This window comes from Condylostylus longicornis, unplaced genomic scaffold (assembly GCF_029603195.1).
Source record: "Condylostylus longicornis isolate FDR11 unplaced genomic scaffold, ASM2960319v2 ptg000018l, whole genome shotgun sequence".
NCBI classification, from domain to species: domain Eukaryota; kingdom Metazoa; phylum Arthropoda; class Insecta; order Diptera; family Dolichopodidae; genus Condylostylus; species Condylostylus longicornis.
In genome coordinates this window covers 9,949,021-9,968,570 of record NW_026577987.1, presented here as the reverse complement: position 1 = coordinate 9,968,570, position 19,550 = coordinate 9,949,021, and the positions used below count along the sequence as shown (strand labels likewise).

Sequence of the window (19,550 nt, the reverse complement as noted above, 5' to 3'; positions counted from 1 at the left end):
GAAAAACAAAATTTTTCTCTTGAATTTTTTTGTCTTTTTTAACACAAAATAAAATTAAAGGTATAAAGCTTATACAAGAGCTATAAAAACATTAATACATATATATTTTTCCTATTGAATTCCTAAAATTTTTTCTATATTAAATTTTCTAAATACTTTTTAAAATTTACAAGTTTTTCAAATATTTTTCTTTCTTTTTCTATTTTGGAATAGTATAAAGAAAATATTAATAATTTCCTCGTTTTTGTTTTTTTTTTGAATTTATTCAGATAGATAAAAATCGATTAAATTTTTTTCTTTTTCACTTTTCCTATTTTAATATTATAATAATTTCTCTTTTTTTTCTTATAATATGAAATAGACGACGACGAACACCACCATCACAACGACGACGACGACGACGACGAATTGATGTAGAATAAAAATAATGGTATAAATATATAAAAAAAAAAATAATAAATGAAATTTTCTATGCTTTTTTATTATGTTCACCTTCAATTCACGCACATATGTACAAATATAATATGTGATATGTATGTATAAAAGAAAATGGAAGTGTATTAACGGAAAAAGGAAAAAAAGCTTAAAATTAAATTTAACAAATTCTTTGATTATATTTCTTCATAGTGATTGTTGACAGTGACGTCTCAAAATATTAAGAATTCAATGAAATTATAGGAAATTTTAATGTTGTGTATTAAAAGCTCTTTAATAGCATCGAATTGAAAAATAATAATGATTTAGAATATATCAAAGTATTGGTACATTGATGTTATTCTGATTTCTTATCTGAATTATTCTGAATGCATGCATATACCAAATACTTCCAACTTTCAAATTTAAAAATAAAACAGGTGACATCCAATTTATTCCCCACAAAAATACAAATAAGCAAACCTTTGAAAATATTTTATTGATGTATGTTTTATACCCACATAAAACTGCATCTTGTATGTTGCAAAACCCTGTATGCAATATAAAAATTTCTGTAATTAATTTTCTTTTTTTAAAGTAAAAACTTGCAAAATCGAAAAATTGCAATTGAATTAAAAAATTTTTATTAGAATTTTCAATGGACTCAAATTTAGAAAATATATGTATTAAGTTTTTAGAAGGAAAATCGAATTTATTTAAGTGTTAATAAACTTTTTTATTAGATTTTATAATTTGCAATATAAATTAAACCCATTAACCAAATATTTTAACAAATTTGAAACAAAATTGTGAATAGTACCCTATAATTATAAAGCTGCAAAATTTAATAAAAAAATTTTTTGGCACAGTTTATTTTTCACAGTTTTTATTACATGGCTAGTATTTATTACACATATATGCATCTATAACAGTATTTTAAGGGCCAAGAATTTTTAACATGGGTAAAATTATTTCACGAACTCTGTTTAAAAATTTTAAAATTTAAAAATTTGCATTAAAAATTCAGTTGAATATTAATCTTTATTTTAAGGTATTTCTACAACGATTAAAATTCTATTTAATCAAAGTATATAATATGTATATAAGCACATTTTATTACATTTTTATAGAATTAAATGGAGTTTTCGTAATTTTTTAAAAATATGGTAGAATTAAAACCGATTCCCCTATAGCTAATAATTTTAAATAATTAAACACATTGATTATTTTAAAACCTATTCCAAAAAAAATATATTATATATAGTTATGGCTTCATTTCGAAAAAAAAATTTTAAACAAAATTGTAGGCTCCCAATTCTTTTTTATAATAAATTTAATAAAAATGAAAAAATCAGCCGAAATTGAAAGTTTTATTTTGCAACCAATAATTTAATAGGATAAGAAGCAATATGAATTTTATAAATAATCATAAAAATACAGTTTTCAATTTTAATAATTAACTATTGCAAGTTTAACGATAATAACGAATAAGATTACTTTCCATAATAATTTTTGTAATATAGCAATATTTTCTAAATTAGAATTTAACTAGCTTTACCACCAAAAGTATATTTTTGCCTCGGTACATTTTATACTAAAGAGAAAAATGTTTTTGCAATTTTAAAATTAAAATATGGAAAATTGTGCTGTATTTCTTAACAGATTAAATTTCACGGATTTTGACATGGAAAATATTTGCATATTTTCAAAAATATTTTATGTTATCAGTGCTTTAATATGAAACGAAACTGAAAATTTAGTAATAAGTTGGAACTGAATTATCAGCTCTTTTTGTTACCTAAATAATTAGTACATAATATGCAATATACAAATTTACATAGTATACACACTGTAAAGCTACAATTAATATTAAAAATTTCAAGTCCCATTTTATTTTGCACAAGATAGTTTTAAAGAGTTTTCATAAAAATAAACCTTAAAGCGCTATTTACCTAATGTATGGCAGCTATACTACATAATAAAGTACGGCAACTATAAGATGGAACATTGTAATATTTTCATTTATATACTGAAAAGTATTCGTCACTAAACGGTACGATAACAGTAGAAATATATGTTAATGGAACCCTCGTTTTTGCCGAAACCTGTTCTGTAAAAATAAATTCGAAATAAAAAACTTAAAAATAATTTTAAAATTAACAAAAAATTTTAAAAACTTAAAATAAAATTTCATTCAAAATAAATTTTGCAGCCCCACTTTTTTTAACAAAAAAAGCACCTATAATAGGAAGGAACAAAACTTAATTTTCATTCAAACATAAAAATTTCATTAAAAACAAAAGATTTTCTTTTTTCGGAAGAGCTTTTGTTTGTTTAAAATTACCTTTTTTTGCACAAGCAACCTTTTATAATTATATCGTTTTAAATGTGAAGTAAATGTCAATTTTTTGGTAGTTAACTTTAAATTAAACAAACGATTTAACTTTTATGCTTAAATGACACATGTCTTTAGTAAAAAATTTTATCCTTAAAATTAACAATCACACGCACATACTTCAATTTGTAAAAAAAAGCTCGTAAAATATTCGCTCCACTCAATTCGCTTTACAAATTAATGTTCAAAAGTAAGTATATGAAAATGTGAATGTGCAAACTATGTACTTATGTACATACGAGTATGTATATAAAAATATTTTCAAAAATAATAATTTATTTGTTAAATTTATAAAAATAATAAAATTATGTGCGCATGACGTAATTTCCACTTTGCTTTGCAATTCTGTTTTGGTATTATTAAAGTCATCTTTTTGTACGAAAGAAAGTTGCCAGCAATTTGAAATGAAAAATAATTTAAGTTCTTAATTAATAGAAAATATAATTTTATATTATTTTAATATAATACTTCATCGAAATATTTGAAAGGTTGAAAAGCAGCCTTTTAGTTGAATTAAATTGGCAAAAAAAAAAAACTTTTTGCTCGGATTTCTTTTCAATTTGAAAGAGAGTAAATTCAAAAAGCAGCTGCCGTCCTCTTTGAAAAACTTCGCTAGTTCTTAGCACTTTTCCGCCCGTGAATCTTGTTACAAAGTTTCTACACCCTTCAATATAGAAATCTGAAATTTTGAATGTGCGTACATCTTCACTAGAAATTTTGTTCCGTAGAATAAAATTTATACCTACCTCCCCCCCTTATAAGTTATACCGCCAAAAGCCCTATAAACGGCATTTTTTAACTATCAATTGCAGCGAAACCATAAGCAATTTCCAAATTTTGCAAACGCTGGAATATGGTGTCTGGCTTGTTCTACCACGATTGTTATACTATGTTATACTATATATTTGAACTTAAAAAAAATCGCCGCTAAAATTTATCGTTATCTAAATCCCCTTTTTTTCAAATTTTTTATGCCATTTTTTTTTCTAGATCCTAGGTTGCAAAACTAGACCCCAGGTCTGAAGTTTTACTAGCTTTTAGAAACTAATAAATAGTTCATTTCGATAGGAGAAAAATTTTTTCCACCTCCACCCCTCTCAAGTTATCGCGTCTCGAAATTTGTAAAATTCGAGTTTTTGGCATATTATATTTTCGAAACTGCAAACTTTTCCAAATTTTTATAAATGTAGAAAGCTAACGGTTAGTTTTTATAGTGGTTGTACTCACAGCTCAAACTTCTTTTTCAAAATTTGTATCAATAAATTTCACGTTAATTTTCTTCAAAAGGCAAATTTAAAATAAAAATATTGTCTGCAAAGGCAAATGGCTAAAGTAATGCTTTTGAAATCTATAATAGTATACACAATTTGACGAACATTTAAACTAATTTTTCATAAAATAAAAGAAAATTTACATGAAATGAAAAATGTTTTTACTTTTATCACTTTCACAAAATCAAATAAGTTGAATTTTATTATTGCTGTAATAACTTTGTAAATTTTGTAACTTAGAACACTTGGCAATTCATGGAGACCAATTAGTTATTATATGGTTTATCTGTTACTTATCTGTTAAATCTCCAAATTCAAGAAAAATAATATAAATAAATTTTAATTAAAATGTCATGAAATTATAATTAAAATTTATTCATATTATACGCCTGATTGTATGCAATATAACTTTAAATCCGTTTTTCTTCTTGTGGCTCTTTTAAATATTCCAAGATAATTCTTCTTGGATTACAAGAACACACAATAAATCAAGAAAGCATTTAATAATAAAATTTATTATAATATATTTATTAAAATAGGATTGTTAAAACGGCAATTAAAATCTACTAATTAAAATTTAAAATATTAAACTAAGAGTTAATTACATGTTAATTGAAATTATACGTTAGGCCATTTGCAGTAAATGCACGGTATCGCGATGTATAGTTTAAACTGTGCGATATTTGTATTCATAAACAAATTTTGCTTGTCAAGTTTCTTGATAAAGATAGGTATTTTCGATAATTCAGACATGCACTGAAATTAAATCTTAAAAGTTTTTTCCAAAACACATGCAAATCTACATAAACTGAATATTTTACTTTGTGATTTAAAACATGCTCCAGTTATTCTTCTATACCCAACATTTTTTTATCATGCTCTCCTTCCAATATCTATGCAGTATTTATAAAAAAAATTCAAAAGCTCATTTAGAGCTTTAAGAACAACTGCCATTTATGAACATGCTATTTATGAACATGAAATCCCCTATTGCTAAATTGTAATCAATAAGGTGAAGGACCATATGAATTGATCCATTAGGTTTTCTCTGATATTTTACATTATTTATTTATCACTACAAAAAAATTAATTATATAACAATTGTATGAAAATTATTTATTTTTTAGTGCCTTTATTAGCATGTTACTAAACTATAGTCATTAGGAATTAAGAATTAAAAATTCATAAATTATTTTTCAATTTCAACCAATTGCTTATCAATTCTGCTCTTCACTTCAAAATCCTTCTAATGCAATTTCAAATATTTCAAATAAAACTTCTATTTTAAATAAAAATATTTTTAACAATATTTAAATTAATTCCTTACGTTCATTTTTTGTTCTTCCCCGAAAATAGTTTCTTCAGAAAATTAATTTTTTCAATAACTTTTCCATAATTTTCATGTTCTTTGGTTTTTAGATGTTTAGTTAAAATTGGTGATATCGTAAACAGTATTCCAGAAATTATTAAAAAACATGTTGACATTATAAATGCCGGCTCTGTACTATGAAAATATGTAACTAAATTCCCAGCAATATTAGTACTAATAAAAGTTAAAACTCCAGCACCAAGATAAATTAATCCAAAAGCATTTATTAAATTATCAATACCAATAGCATTTATTATTACTATAGAATCTAAAGAAAAAAATGCCGCTAAAATGAAAAAAATAAATTTAAAATATGAAAATTTAAATTTTAAAATTATAAAATTCTATAATTTTAATATTTATTACCACTAGAAAAAGTAAACATCCCACAGTAAAAAAATTCCAGCCAAATATGATTATGTGTAACAAAGCAGCTAATTAATACACCGATTCCACCAAATATTATGCATCCACCACATAAATATGCAGTATATTCTTTTGTATATTGTGCCGTAATTCCCAATAATATTCTCAAAATAATATTAACAATACCAATAAATGAAAGAAGCCAATTTGAATAAAATGATGGAATTCGTGTTCTTTCTGTAGAGAATTGAGATTTAAAATTAGAATTTTAAGTGTGTTATAATATACCTATCACATATAAAAATGGTATTGCGTGACCCATTATTAAAAAACATGAAGCTATTTGTATAATCTGGAACGGAGTCGATTTTAATAATTTTAGATCAAATAAAATTTTAAGTGCCGCAATAATTTTTTGATTTATTGTACAGCATTTCTCTTGATCTTCATCTGATTTTTCATGAATTTCTGAAATTGTTGTATTCACCTGAATTTTCGAAAGATTAATTTTTAGTAATCTCATAAATACAATCAAATATTTTGCATTTTAATAGTCACTGATATTGAATCCCGATAACTCAAAAAAGGCAGAGGTTAGCAATTACACCAAGTAATCAATAAAAGTGAAATTGATACCCACAATCCAGAATATTCAGAAATAAAAGAATTTTTAATCAAGTTAACGTGTCTACCACTAGACCGATCAAATTTTGATTATAAAACTAAATAATATTTCGCTAATTTGAAGAAAATTAATAAGTTTCTTTACCTCTGAAAAGATAACTACATTATATGGTTAGGTGATTTATGAAGATTTACTTCCTGAAATCTGATAAATATACTGAACTAAATATTAAATTTGAGAAAAGTAAGCAACAATCGGTTAAAGAAAAACAAAAGGTCCAATTGCTAAAAATTGAAATTGCTCCCAAAGTATCATGAATTTTTTTGAAAAGGTTGTACAGTTATGTTAAATGGAAAACTACATTTCTGTGGAAATCTCGACATACATTCATACATATGTATAAAAAAAATTCATACACCAAAAATATCTATGAAATATTATGATTCGTTTACATAAACTCGGATATATTTGATCAATGAGCTTTTAAGAAGAATAAAACGGCGAACTTTGTTGAATTGAATTCAAATTATTGCCAACTGCATAATAAAATTCAACAAGTTTGAATTAAATTCGCTTGTAACAGATTTTTTTATTTGACTTCTAGTGTAGTATGCAATTCGCTTTGGTATTATGCGCCTTACTATATGCAATTTAAAAGCTTTAATTGGAATATATTAAAACAAGCAGTCTGTTTCGGTATTATTTTTATGTAAGAATACTGCTATGTATTTCATATTATCATATTACCTATTTGTAAAACTTATGATATAACTAACCCCCAGAAACAGTGAAAAGATAATGATTAATATCAAAGACAACCTTGGACAAACGTTATGTTAGAACATTTAAAAACCGACCAAAAAAAAAACTTCTGAACATATATGTATGTATAACAAAGAAATGTACCGAAATCTTTTTAAGATAAGCTGTAAAAAGCATATTTTATGATTTGCTTAAAAATTTTCAAACCTTTTGTTCCTTTTCAGAATGTATTGAAGTATTTTCTTCTGATTTGACTTCACTTCCATCATCAATCTCAATAACAATAATATTTTCAATATTAGAACTGTCCGTTACAGAATTTTCCATTTTTCCTTCACCAGCAGGAGCTTTACAATAAATCACAAAAAATATTAAATATTAAGGATAAATTTTTGTAATTTTCAATTTGTTTTGTTTAAACATACCCAAGAGCATTTGACTTTGTTTTTGCTTCATACTTGCCAGAAAAACCTCTTCTTTATTTTTCTCTTTTAAATCTGTTTTAGAGAAATATGAATAAATTCTACTTTCTATTTCAACAGCTTCTTCTGAATTAGAATCTGATGAATTATCAGATTGTGTTCTTAACTATGCAGAATAAGAATTAAAAATAAATATTAAAATTCTTATTAAAGCAAATTTTTATAATTCACGTTACTCGCTTCTTATATTTACATCAACTTTAATTGGCTCACATTTTTTAAATACTGCACAACATGCATAACAAAAAAGGAAAGAAACTGTCATTAGACGTAAATTGACTGACCAATTAAAATTTCTAGTTAAATATGAATTTAATGGTCCGTATAAAAGTAAACCGATTCCTGCGGACGATGATTGTAATCCAACAGCACCTCCTCGATATTTCTCAAAATAATGTGCTACAATAAGTTGACTAACCATTGCAAGCATACCGACACCACTTCCAACTATTAGTAACTTAATATTATAATTCAATCTTAAAAATATTAATGTAATATAAGAAAATATTATTAGAATACTTACAAAAAAATCCAAAAAATATTGTCAAACTTATTGAATCTGTACAAAAAGAACCAATGATCAAACCCAAAATACTTATTGTTAAACCAAAAAAAGCTACAGTACGAAAACTTAATTTATTTATAAAAGCACTCGTTATAATGCCCATACAATAGTAAGTTGCTACAAAAATGTGAGAAAATAAAATTTTTGAAAATAAATTTTGAAATGAACTTTTAAATGTTTACTTGTTTGACTTGAAGCAATAAAGGCCGTTGTGTATTTCTCAACTGAAAAGTCTTTTTCAATACCTGGCAGTATAGCACCTATAATTCAAATTCGGCTTATTTTAGTAATAAAGAATAATTACGTAATATTGTATGTAAAAACTGAGTACCTACAGACATTATATTGCCTTCAGTAATTACTCCAATGAAAAATGCTGCAAATAGAATAACCCATGCATATCCGCCTTCGAGAGGTTTTGTGTCATAAGACTGAAAAAGAAAGGAAATTCTGTAAAAAAAAAATTTCATACAAGATGAGACCAAATCTATAATTGTTCTTACTTACAAAACTTTCGTTTTTATGCAAAATATATCCCGATGCAATTCCAGGAACTTGCAAAGATGACGTGATATTGGATGAACCAGCCTCTTGAATGAATTTTCCAGATCTTAATTTTATTCTATATTTGTCGCTTACACTTTTCTTGTCTAAACTTGCTTCCCTAAAAAACATTTTAGCCACATTTTATATTACTTTTGCAACACATTGTTTTCTATTAACAGCTTGTATTGAAATTTGAAGCTTAATATCGAATATTAAACTATTAATATTAAATTATTATTTAGTACTCACCTATTTTGTGAACTATCCATTCTTGTGTTAAATATTTTCAAAATATTTCTTAATTATAGTTTTTATATGTTTTATCAAAAATAATAACTCACGGCCTTCTATTTCCAAAGATTTTCCATAATTTATGCTGTCTACTGATTTTTAATATTAAATAATAAGAATTAAATCTGAATATACATGTAGGTCTTTATCGACAGATGTTATCTGAAAGTGCATATATTTTTCTTATTTTATAATTTATACCCATGATTTTATTTTTAAAAATTTCAAAATTGTATTCATTTATAATTCACAAAGTAATTGTGTATTATCAAAAGTTTAAAAATCGCTCACTCTTTGTTAATTTTTAAATCTTCTCTACTTTCTCGAATTAATTTTTGCGAGCATTCATAGAATAAAGACAAATTATGTACTCAATAATTTTAAATTCAGTCACGAACTCATTACTCTTAAAATTAAATATGTACCATTCTAATTGAAACAGCTTTCACTTAAATTCCTCATAACCCATATACATAATCATATCAGTGCAGTATGCAAAATAATCAGTATTGCAATAACGTAATAAATTAATTTTTTTATTTAAAAGTTTTATTCAATATATTTCAGTTACAAATTTTAACATTTTTTTTTAGAAAGAATCATTTTAATTGTCGATGTATCTTTTAATAACAATTATACTGCAAAATGTGTTAAAACAAAAGAAAAACCAATTCGTCTTTAATGTTCAATTTTTATTAATTTGTTTTAAAATAAGTAAAAATTAAACTAAAATCCTGGACCTGCATGTAACTATTGAATGCTCCTTAAGTAAATTTTGATATTTTGTATTTTTTTCTATTATTTTTATATAAAAATGAATGTATATGTATATATACACATTAAATATTATTTTAATTTAAATATAAGTTCATAATTAAGTTAATATTTTTTTTTCATTCCAAATTAATTTTATTTGTATTTTAGCATTGTATTAGAAAATTTTACAAAATGAGAAAAATTAACAATTAATTCCGTTGGATTGAAATATTTTCGGATTTTTATATGCTTTAAAAAATATTTAAGCGATAATTGCTACGGCAAGAAATATAAGTCTATGATAACTTTTTCGCCTTTTGGTACAAAGTATCAACTACTTTTCCCATATTTTGAATCGTTTCCAACACTCGTTCATATGTTTTATCAACTGGAGTTTCTTCAAAGACAATTAACACGCCTTCTCCTTGATCTAGAATTCCACTGAATTTTTTATCCAATATCATTTGAGATAATTTTTTTTCTACTTGCGGCATAGGTAACTTAATTGACGCAGCAACATGTTCAACCTAAAATTAAAAATACAAAATTGTATTTATGTTAAAACTATTTACTAAAGTTCAATTTTCAATCAATATGTATATAATGTATGTATGTATGTATATGTAGAAATAAAAATTTACTTTTAAATATGCAATTTGAACAAAGAAGAATGCATACTACGTAAGTTGAAATAAAGACAAAGAATTTTGAGCGACATTGAAAACAGCAATAAAATTTGCTAAACAAATACTTACTTGTACTCTTGAGTATGGTTCGATGATTCTACATAAATTTTGTTCTAACATTGTGTCATAAAGTGTACCTAAATGTGCTTTGACAATAGGATCCTCCTCTAGTTCTTTTCTATAGTCTTTCAGTGCATTTTGGAAATCAGCCAATGAACGTTTATGTGATGCTTCAGCAACTGCTTTCATTGCATCAATATCCCTTCCAGAATAAGTGATAGCCTTTAATTCAAAAATGTTTTAATACTTAAAATAACAGTATTAAATTTTACTCACCATTTTACCACTAATAATCTGATTGACCTCATCAGAATGTCCCAACATAATTTTACACAGCAGCATATATTTTAAAGCAGTTAGCGCTCTTCCACTTTCTACACTATCAAAACTTTCAAAGGCTTCGTAAAAATATGAAAAAGCTGTTTTGAAATCTCTTTCGTCAGCTGCATGCAGTATTCCAGATTGTAAATCAAGAGCTCCTTGCATTTTTGGCGGACAATAAATTGCATTTGCAGTTGTTCTTGCTGAAGTTAGAGCAGCTCGAGCTTTTGGTAAGTTACTTAAAGCATGATAAGTTTTACTTTCAAGCAATTGTACTTCAACTAATAAATTTCTGTCATCTAATTTTTTCAATTCCCTTAGCAATTGTGAACCTAATTGCAATGCTTCTGTATACATCTTCGTATCGAAATACAACGCAATTAAACGTGCTTCCAAAGACTGACGCAAAAATGTACGTTTTTCTTGTTTAGACCATTCAATACATTCCTTACAAAGTTGAACTTCTATACCAGTTCCAGCTTCCATATCCAAAAATAGATCAACTAATGATCGTACAAGTTTAGCTGCTTTTGCTTTACTTATTAAACTTAAAAACGGTCTGGTAACTTTTATCAGGTCGGCAAGTTCTTTAGCCTTACCTTCCTGTTTGTATAGTTCACCTAATTGCATTATTCCCTGTTCTTTAATCCTAATGAGTTCGTCATCATTTTCTGCTACTTCCTGTTCACGGACAATTTTATTCAACAAAGAAATGCCTTCTTCACGATTAACTGTTGTCAGAGCTTGAGCTCTTTCAAATAATGTTGCCCCTGCCATATTTTTCCTCTATGTAAAACTTTCTACTAATAAATTTCTTACAATTTCCAAAATAGTTAATTTCAAACAACTCGTATTTTTTTTTTATTTTTTAAAACAATCTTGATTCTAGAAAATTTGGTTGTAATGTCACAAAATTACTTATCAAACGAAGCGCTAGTCATTCCGTCAGGACTACAACATAACAAAATTAATTTTCAAAATTTTGACATAAGGTGTTTAGAATATTGGAAAAGTCAAAAACTACAAACTTCACCACCAGATGTTTGCCTTTGCAAGTTCTAGACACCAGTTACACATTTAGCGAATTTGACCGATTTTCTTTTATAATATGTTTTATGATGGTCACATGGTTTTTCAACAAAATATAAAAAGCAGCTTACACAAAGTTGATAAAAAAATATGCAGTCTGTAAGTAAAAGAATTCAACAATGACAACCATCGGTTGGAGGATCAAATATGGAAAAACAAAATCTTAATAGTTTTGAATAGGAATGTTAACATAAAAACAATATAAGTTAATATTTTAGTTTAGTTGCATAGGTAAGAAGTTGATTTTATACTCAATGTGAAAATCTACAGATTCTGTTATCCAGATGTCTGAACTTTTAGAAAAAATCCTGTTTAATAATAATTATTTTATGAAGTAATTTGTCATCTATCCTTTTTAGTGAGTTGTTATTCTTTTTAGTTTTAGCTTGTTTTTTTGGTACTGTAAAGTAGCTGCTCTATTAAATTATAAAGTGAAAACACTTTTATTAAATGAATTTTACACAATATGACAGAAGCACGTATAGTTAATTCCATTCCAGTGATTATTGTAGTGTTTGTATTTCTTGCTTACATTCTTATTTCAACCTTGTACTAGCAAAAGCATAATAAAATTTTATAATGCGTAAATGACTTATTTTCGTTTAACTAAGAGGGCTCTGCGATGTAGCAAAATACTTTTAAACTGGCAACACCAACCCGAAATTTATTTTGCCTCGAATTTTTTAATCTCAAATAAATTTTTTAGCAAAGTTGGCTGTTTTGATTTGATAAAAGGGCTTTTTGTTTTTTTTTCCTGCACTTTTTTTGTGCTGCTGAAATTGTAAGGATTATAATTTTGAGGAAAATTTGTGGAAATATTTTTTATTTTAAATTTATTAAACTACTAAAAGTAAAAAAAAAAAATCAAATAATTAGAAATATAATTTTTAATGCCTGAAAGAATGAGCGGTCGTGAGGTAAGAATTCGGAAAAATATGAGGCGAAGCCATTTAAAGAATTAAATTGAAGCTTTTGCGGTTGCTACGAAAACCAAAAACAAATTTATTTATTTCAAATAAACACGCTTATTTTACTTAAATATTGATTTAAAAATCTATAACATTTGCGATTAATTACAAGATGCCAGCTCTATTTGAATTCGGAAATGTAAAATGAAAAATTTTTAGTTAACATAACCTCTAATATATGTTTTTATTTTATTTTTATGTAGAATTCGAGATCAAGTCCATTACGAAAAAGTTCTTCTCATTCACCTATAAGGTCTTCAGAGAGGAAAAGGTAAGTTTACCAAAAATTAATAAATTACAAATTTTTATGATGATTTTAATTTCTAGACGCGAGAGATCCAGAACGCGATCCCGAAGTGTAAGGAAATATAAAAAACGTCAAACTCCCAGCAGATCGAGGTTAGTATTTGAACTCTATAAAAAGAATTAGGTGTAATATGTATATTAACCGTCCTATTAAATAGTTTCACTTTTAAAATGTTATCAGCATTTTAATTTGAATTTGGTTATCCACCTACCTAACTAAAATTTCTATAATCCTCATAAAATTGTTTTCAATGGAAGCCTAATTTTTGTTATACCTATGTACATTTATACCCTATCAAGCATATTTTCAGTACATGCATATTTATATAAATAAAATATATACTTCCTGGCACATTAAATTTAAATTCATGTTAATGGTCTTCTTTGTGAAATACTGTTTAACATGCTTAAGTAAACTATTTTTTTTAAACTAAATAAAAAATCTTAAGCATTAGTAGACGCATATTTCACAAATTTGTAAAACAAAATTTTTTGGATCATTAAATTGTGTAAGTAATTTGATTTGGGCTAAACTGTTTTTTTTTTTAAATTGATTTTAAAAATATGGTAAAGTGCACATTGAAAATAATTTCAACCGACACAAGAAAAAAACAAAATTGTACGTATTCCTTTTCTATAATTATCCCTTATTCCCAATTTTCATGTCCGCATAATATATATAATAAGAAAAAAGCTAAAAATGTAATTGACTACTATTTTTTTGTCTGTGTAGTTTGAAATTCAAAAATTTGAATAAATGAAGAATTATGATAGATCATATTTATTTAGAAAGTTTCGTATTATCAAAGAAATTTCTTCAATGAAAAATATATCACGAAATATCGAGAACTAAAAGTAGAACTTTGAAAAAAAAAATATAATATAAATTTTTAAAGAAACTTGCCATCTGAATGTTAACTGCAAACAAAAATATGCCAAGTTGCATTTTGAAAACATCAATCAAAAATTGCAAATGTTAGATTGAACTCACAACATTTTTTAAATAACAATTACTAGAATCTTCTACACAATATTAAAAATAAGCCGAAGATCTTAAACACTAATCATGAACTCACTTTTAAATTCTTTTTTTTTCTTCAAAAATACAATCTTAAAATATTTAAACTTTGTAAAAATGTGTATCCAGATCAATATCTCCAAGGCGTCGTAGTTCTCATTCAAGAAGCCCATATAGTTCAAGACGTCGCAATGTAAGTATTAAAAAATATATATTTAATATATAATATGTATTAGCCTTTTAAATTCGAGCATAAAATGTAATTTTAGGAACAACGTCCACGACCATGTCGGTGTATTGGTATTTTTGGTTTAAGTACATACACCGACGAAAATAAAATTCGTGATATATTTGAAAAATTTGGTCCAATTGAACGTATACAAATGGTTATTGATGCTCAAGTAAGTTTCTCTATTTTGTTTTTTAATAATTTTTAATTTACATTTACTCTATGCCAATGAAACATATTCACATATTTAGGGATTTAAATATATTCATTAAAAAATTTTACTTTGGCTATAAAAACCATTTTAAAGAAGAATAGTTTAGGCAAAAAAAAATTTTAGTTAAATTTTTTTTTGTAAAGGCATTCTTCTACATATAATCATTATATTAATCATTCCAAAAAATGAATCATTAAAAACTTTTTAACTATTTAAATAGACTGGACGTTCTCGTGGATTTTGCTTTGTATATTTTGACGACGTAGCTGATGCTAGGGTAGCTAAAGATAAATGCTGTGGCTTGGAAGTAGATGGCCGAAATATAAGGGTAGATTATTCAATCACTCAAAGACCGCATACACCGACTCCTGGTCGATATATGGGAAAATTAACTAGAAATTACAATAGAGATTATGCTGATCGTAGAAATGGGTAAACATAAACATTGAAAAATTAGACTAATTTTTGGATGAATTTATATTTTAGTCGTTCTCCATCACCATATCGTGATAGCAGGAGACGCCGTTTTGAAAGAAGTCGTAGTCGTAGCTACTATGATCGAAGCCGAAGTAGATCATATTCTCCAAGGGACAGAAGAAGAACCGATCGTACGTTCAAACTTTTATTAAAGGATCTTGAATAAAAAAAAATTGAAACTATTTTTACTTTCAGGTCGTTATCGCTGAAAAAATTGCGTATAAAACTGAAGCTTTTATAATTTATGAAATGATGTATAATCTTATACGTATATTAGATATAAAACTTAATTCTTTATTATTTTGAAAAACCCAAAATAGTATAATCAATTTTATTGACAACAACTTTTTTTCTTAAAAAAAAATTTCTAATTTTTAGTTTACTTAAATTTTCATTTTTAAAAATAATAACTGAACAACATTTAGAATTTGCTTGAATTAATGGTTATAGCAAAATTATAATTTAATTTCCAACATAAATAGTACATCAAAATTAATTTTTGATCAAGAAATTGTATAAAAAATTAACTATATACCTATAAATTTATCATTAATTTTTTTTGTTTCAAAATATCTTGTGGAAGATATCTTTTATTTTAAAACAAAGTAATAATTTGTAATAATGAATATGCAGCAAATGAGAGAAAAGGAAGACAAACTAGAAATATTTACATTTGTAACCATAGTTTTTTTTTCTCTTTATTTTTTAATATTTAGTTATCAAATTATGGAATTTAGTTTATAATTTGTCGTCGTTGTTTCCATTTATTTCAATGAGATATTTTAATTAAACGTACATATGTATATCGAATTTCTTATATTTTGATATGAGTCAAAATAAAAGCGCATTGGAGTTGATAAGATCTATCAGAAGAAGAATGTACGTTAAAACAGCAATTACAAAATTACATTTAAATCCAATAATGTAATTAGAATTTTATGATATTTGCAATATTCTATAAGTTTTCATTTAAAATTTGAAATTTTGATAGTTTTAATGTTATAATAAAAATTTAAAAACTGAAATATATATGTAATTATTATTTTAATGCAAAAAAAAAAAGCATAAAAAAATTTTGTTGTAACACATATTTTTTTATTTTTTTTTTTGTGTGGGCGTTCAATAAAATCCATTAATAATGCATACATATATTAGAAAATGAAGTCATTTAAATATAAAATGTACAGAAACTAATTCATAAAATATAATATAGAATATAAAATGCAAAAATATATTTTAAATACGTTCTAATAAAATTTGTCTTATTTTTCTAAATTCGCAGCCCGCAGAAGTCATCTACAATACTTGAAAAACAAATGTTTACAAAAGCACAAAAAAATAACATTCATTTCATTCCATAACTGATAAAGCAAAAGTGCAACACCATTGCAATTTCTGGTGTTACTATGTACTATGAACTTATGTATGTAGGAATTGTATAAAACTTTGTAGGAATTGTTTAAATTAGTTTAGTTGATATGTTGAATTAGTGTAGTTGATATGACAACGAAATCGACGATTTGAAATACAAATATACATATTATGTACATATATATTTCGATTTAGTACAAAATTCATAAATCGCCGTTCAGTTATCAGTACAATATTACCAAAACACATTAATTGTGGAGACTTTCAAAAATTCAGTTCTAAGTTAAGTTTTAAAATAAGGCATGTTTGATAAGTCAAAGCAGCAAAATCTGCAAAAATAAATGACAGTTGCGATTGAAGCTTTAAGGAATTTTTAAGAATACAAAAGGCAGAAATATAAATTGGAAGAATATTACATAATAGAAAACAGTTGAATATTTAAGACTCAGTCGAGTGTGTCACAAGTTTGCAAGAGTAACATATTCAGTTTCTGTAGATTTGTAAGTATTTATGAAGACGCAACATTTAAATTAGATTTTTCACTGCATGACTGAATAGTCGAAAATTCCAATGTTGCAATGCTGCTCATTTCTTTGTCTTTTAAGAATGAAATGACAATAGATGAATAGTATTGTTTATGGCAAAACTGTTGCTAAAAAAATAATGTTCTATTTTATTTCAAAATAGCGGAAAATTTTTAAACAACCTATTTATATACTTTTGCACACTTATATTAGTATAAACAAAACGTAATGTCAAATTCCTCGAGGTCTCTAAATCATTTTTCGTATGTTTATATATTTTTTGGGAAATGCACTAATATACTATTTTTTTGGAAATGCAAACGGACATCTGCGTTTTGCCATGCCAAGATTTCCCGTATCGTGTTAACCCCAAGATTCCCTCGTTTATACATTCCAATAGACAACAACAGATAAATTTTACCTTAAAATATTGAACTTAATTTTCGCATTTGAATATTTTGTTTTTTCGTTTTTGAAAAAAATTTAAACTTGCTTTTTTGTTTTTTTTTTTTATTTTTACAGTGTTGTAATGAAAATTGTATTTCTACATGTTTATGTAAAACATATAGCAATTTTATTGTGTTAGTCCAGCAATGAAGCTTTCAATTTCTTATTACGCTATTGAATATAGTTTGAATATAAAATTTTTTAAAAATTCCAGTTAAAAAATTCTACGCAAATATGAAGGAATTATTATTTCTAATTAAAAACTTAAGTGTGGAAAATTAAAGACTGAGAAGCTAGGTGTTAAAGTTATAAGGACGCAATTTCAAATCAGATATCGGCCGTGGGATTTCAAATTGACGTTAGCCTTGTATTATATTTCAGAAGCCGGAATTTATTTCATACACATATTACATAACACATATGTATATATGTAAATACTATTCACATATTGAGAATGCACATGTCACTTGTGATTAAAGGATATTATTAAAAGACATAGATGTTTATTTCGGTATAGAACTCACAATTTTGAGGTGATTTGACACAATACTCAAAATTTCAAAATTTTTGAGTATTACAACAAATCACCGCAAGTGACGAGACTAAAAATATATGAAAAATTATACACTCAGTATTCAAGCAAATTCTTAACTGATTTTACATACACTTTGCAAGAAAGAATGACGAAACTGAAAAGCATTTTCGAATTTTTTTTGCTTATGAACGTTTACATTATTGCGACACAATGACAGAAAAAGTCCCACGTAGTTTTAAAATATTTATGCTATTCACTATTTTAAATAGGGTGAGTTATATTATACTTCGACATACGACATTGACAGTTGCTGAATTTCGAAAAACTGAATATTTGTCGCTGAAACCTGAATAATCAATAATAATAACAATGTCAAAATAAACTGTATTGCGTGGTTATCATTTTTGGGACGTCTTACCATTTTATCAGCACTGAAGCGTTGACGTGAAGACTTAGCGTGGAAGTTTCGCAAATGATTGTGTTTTTGATACGTTGAATTCTAATCAATGCCGAACACTGAATGAATCAAATTAGATTATGATTTGCATTTGACATTTCAAAATAATCAAATCAGACAAAAGAAATATTGACGTAGCTAAAAAGTTTGGAAATACATAATTTATTTATTTTAATTTAAAATATTACTTTATAGCAAATATATTTCTCTAATTGTGTGCCATAACTCTGTACATAAAATGCTTTCTTCTATGGTAAAAGAACATGAGTCTAGAAAAGAAATTAAAAAAGAAGAGCAAGGTAAGTAAAATTTATATGAATTATTTGTTTCATTGATATTTAGTTGCTTGTTGTAGAGATTCGAAGGAAAGATGCCCTCGATGCTTCAAGAGAACTTACCCAAGCATTAGTCGATCATTTAAATGTTGGGTAGGTAAATAATGAATTTTGTATAGGGATTTTTATTTTAATTTAATTTTATTTATATAGTGTAGCTCAAGCTTATCTAAATCAAAAACGATTAGACGCAGAGGCTAAGCAATTACAAATTGGAGCAACAAACTTTGCTAAACAAACACAGCAATGGCTGCATTTGATTGATAATTTTACGACAGCTTTAAAGGTAATGTGCTTGCATCTACCTACCTACAGCTTTTGAAAAATATTCATATTAACTAAAATAAAAAACTTTTTTTTTGTGTAGGAATTAGGTGATGTAGAAAATTGGGCTAAAAGTATAGAAAATGACATGCACGTTATAACAGATTGTTTAGAAATAGCATATAAAAAAGTAAGACAGCCTGTGCCGGCCATTAGTGGAGCTGAGTCTGTAGAAGCTGGAGCAAATGCATCTGGTAATCCTAGTGGGAGCTCCAACTATTCTGGAATTTCATAAATTTTATATATTTTTATTGTTATTATATAATTAATGCTCTTATTTACCTATATATGTATACATATTTAACTTATTATTTAAATTTAAGGAAAATAAAATTGATTTGAAATAT

General features: G+C 25.8%; 4 protein-coding genes across 5 annotated transcripts; 2 read left to right on the top strand and 2 right to left on the bottom strand.

Moving 5' to 3' along the window:
* Positions 1–6,092: 6,092 nt before the first annotated feature.
* Positions 6,093–9,157, bottom strand: LOC129606473 (uncharacterized). The gene is made up of 8 exons (XM_055516814.1): positions 9,045–9,157; positions 8,757–8,913; positions 8,554–8,680; positions 8,432–8,509; positions 7,878–8,131; positions 7,628–7,790; positions 7,410–7,549; positions 6,093–6,302 (listed from the first exon to the last, which is right to left on the bottom strand). Exons 1-8 carry the CDS (start codon positions 9,062–9,064, stop codon positions 6,093–6,095), a joined length of 1,149 nt encoding a protein of 382 aa, XP_055372789.1. The 5' UTR covers positions 9,065–9,157.
* Positions 9,158–9,613: 456 nt separating this feature from the next.
* On the bottom strand, positions 9,614–11,854 carry LOC129606284 (26S proteasome non-ATPase regulatory subunit 11). Its single transcript, XM_055516521.1, has 3 exons — positions 10,865–11,854; positions 10,598–10,810; positions 9,614–10,369 (listed from the first exon to the last, which is right to left on the bottom strand). The coding sequence occupies exons 1-3, from the start codon at positions 11,684–11,686 to the stop codon at positions 10,139–10,141; spliced, it is 1,266 nt and encodes a 421-aa protein (XP_055372496.1). The 5' UTR covers positions 11,687–11,854; the 3' UTR covers positions 9,614–10,138.
* An 864-nt stretch (positions 11,855–12,718) lies between these two features.
* LOC129606542 (transformer-2 sex-determining protein) lies at positions 12,719–16,411 on the top strand. Of its 2 annotated transcripts, none has more exons than XM_055516914.1 (8): positions 12,719–13,105; positions 13,170–13,237; positions 13,294–13,365; positions 14,420–14,483; positions 14,560–14,691; positions 14,954–15,165; positions 15,220–15,341; positions 15,406–16,411. In XM_055516914.1, the coding sequence occupies exons 1-8, from the start codon at positions 13,079–13,081 to the stop codon at positions 15,417–15,419; spliced, it is 711 nt and encodes a 236-aa protein (XP_055372889.1). In that variant the 5' UTR covers positions 12,719–13,078; the 3' UTR covers positions 15,420–16,411. The 2 variants fall into 2 exon arrangements, with proteins under 2 accessions (XP_055372889.1, XP_055372887.1); XM_055516912.1 differs by having other exon boundaries at positions 12,719–12,915; positions 15,406–16,407.
* A 2,260-nt stretch (positions 16,412–18,671) lies between these two features.
* On the top strand, positions 18,672–19,550 carry LOC129606416 (biogenesis of lysosome-related organelles complex 1 subunit 1). Its single transcript, XM_055516740.1, has 4 exons — positions 18,672–18,843; positions 18,900–18,972; positions 19,033–19,165; positions 19,247–19,550. The coding sequence occupies exons 1-4, from the start codon at positions 18,783–18,785 to the stop codon at positions 19,436–19,438; spliced, it is 459 nt and encodes a 152-aa protein (XP_055372715.1). The 5' UTR covers positions 18,672–18,782; the 3' UTR covers positions 19,439–19,550.

Coding starts and splice junctions, on each gene's coding strand:
- LOC129606473 (XM_055516814.1), bottom strand. CDS start 9,064: ATGGATAGTTCACAAAATAG. Junction 8,681..8,756: donor TGCATAAAAACGAAAGTTTT/GTAAGTAAGAAC, acceptor TTTCTTTTTCAG/TCTTATGACACAAAACCTCT. Junction 7,550..7,627: donor ACAAAGTCAAATGCTCTTGG/GTATGTTTAAAC, acceptor TTTATTGTAAAG/CTCCTGCTGGTGAAGGAAAA.
- LOC129606284 (XM_055516521.1), bottom strand. CDS start 11,686: ATGGCAGGGGCAACATTATTTGAAAGAGCTCAAGCTCTGACAACAGTT. Junction 10,811..10,864: donor AGATTATTAGTGGTAAAATG/GTGAGTAAAATT, acceptor TTTGAATTAAAG/GCTATCACTTATTCTGGAAG. Junction 10,370..10,597: donor AACCATACTCAAGAGTACAA/GTAAGTATTTGT, acceptor TTTTAATTTTAG/GTTGAACATGTTGCTGCGTC.
- LOC129606542 (XM_055516914.1), top strand. CDS start 13,079: ATGCCAGCTCTATTTGAATTCGGAAAT. Junction 14,692..14,953: donor AAATGGTTATTGATGCTCAA/GTAAGTTTCTCT, acceptor CTATTTAAATAG/ACTGGACGTTCTCGTGGATT. Junction 15,166..15,219: donor TATGCTGATCGTAGAAATGG/GTAAACATAAAC, acceptor TTTATATTTTAG/TCGTTCTCCATCACCATATC.
- LOC129606416 (XM_055516740.1), top strand. CDS start 18,783: ATGCTTTCTTCTATGGTAAAAGAACATGAGTCTAGAAAAGAAATTAAA. Junction 18,973..19,032: donor GTCGATCATTTAAATGTTGG/GTAGGTAAATAA, acceptor TTATTTATATAG/TGTAGCTCAAGCTTATCTAA. Junction 19,166..19,246: donor ATTTTACGACAGCTTTAAAG/GTAATGTGCTTG, acceptor TTTTTTGTGTAG/GAATTAGGTGATGTAGAAAA.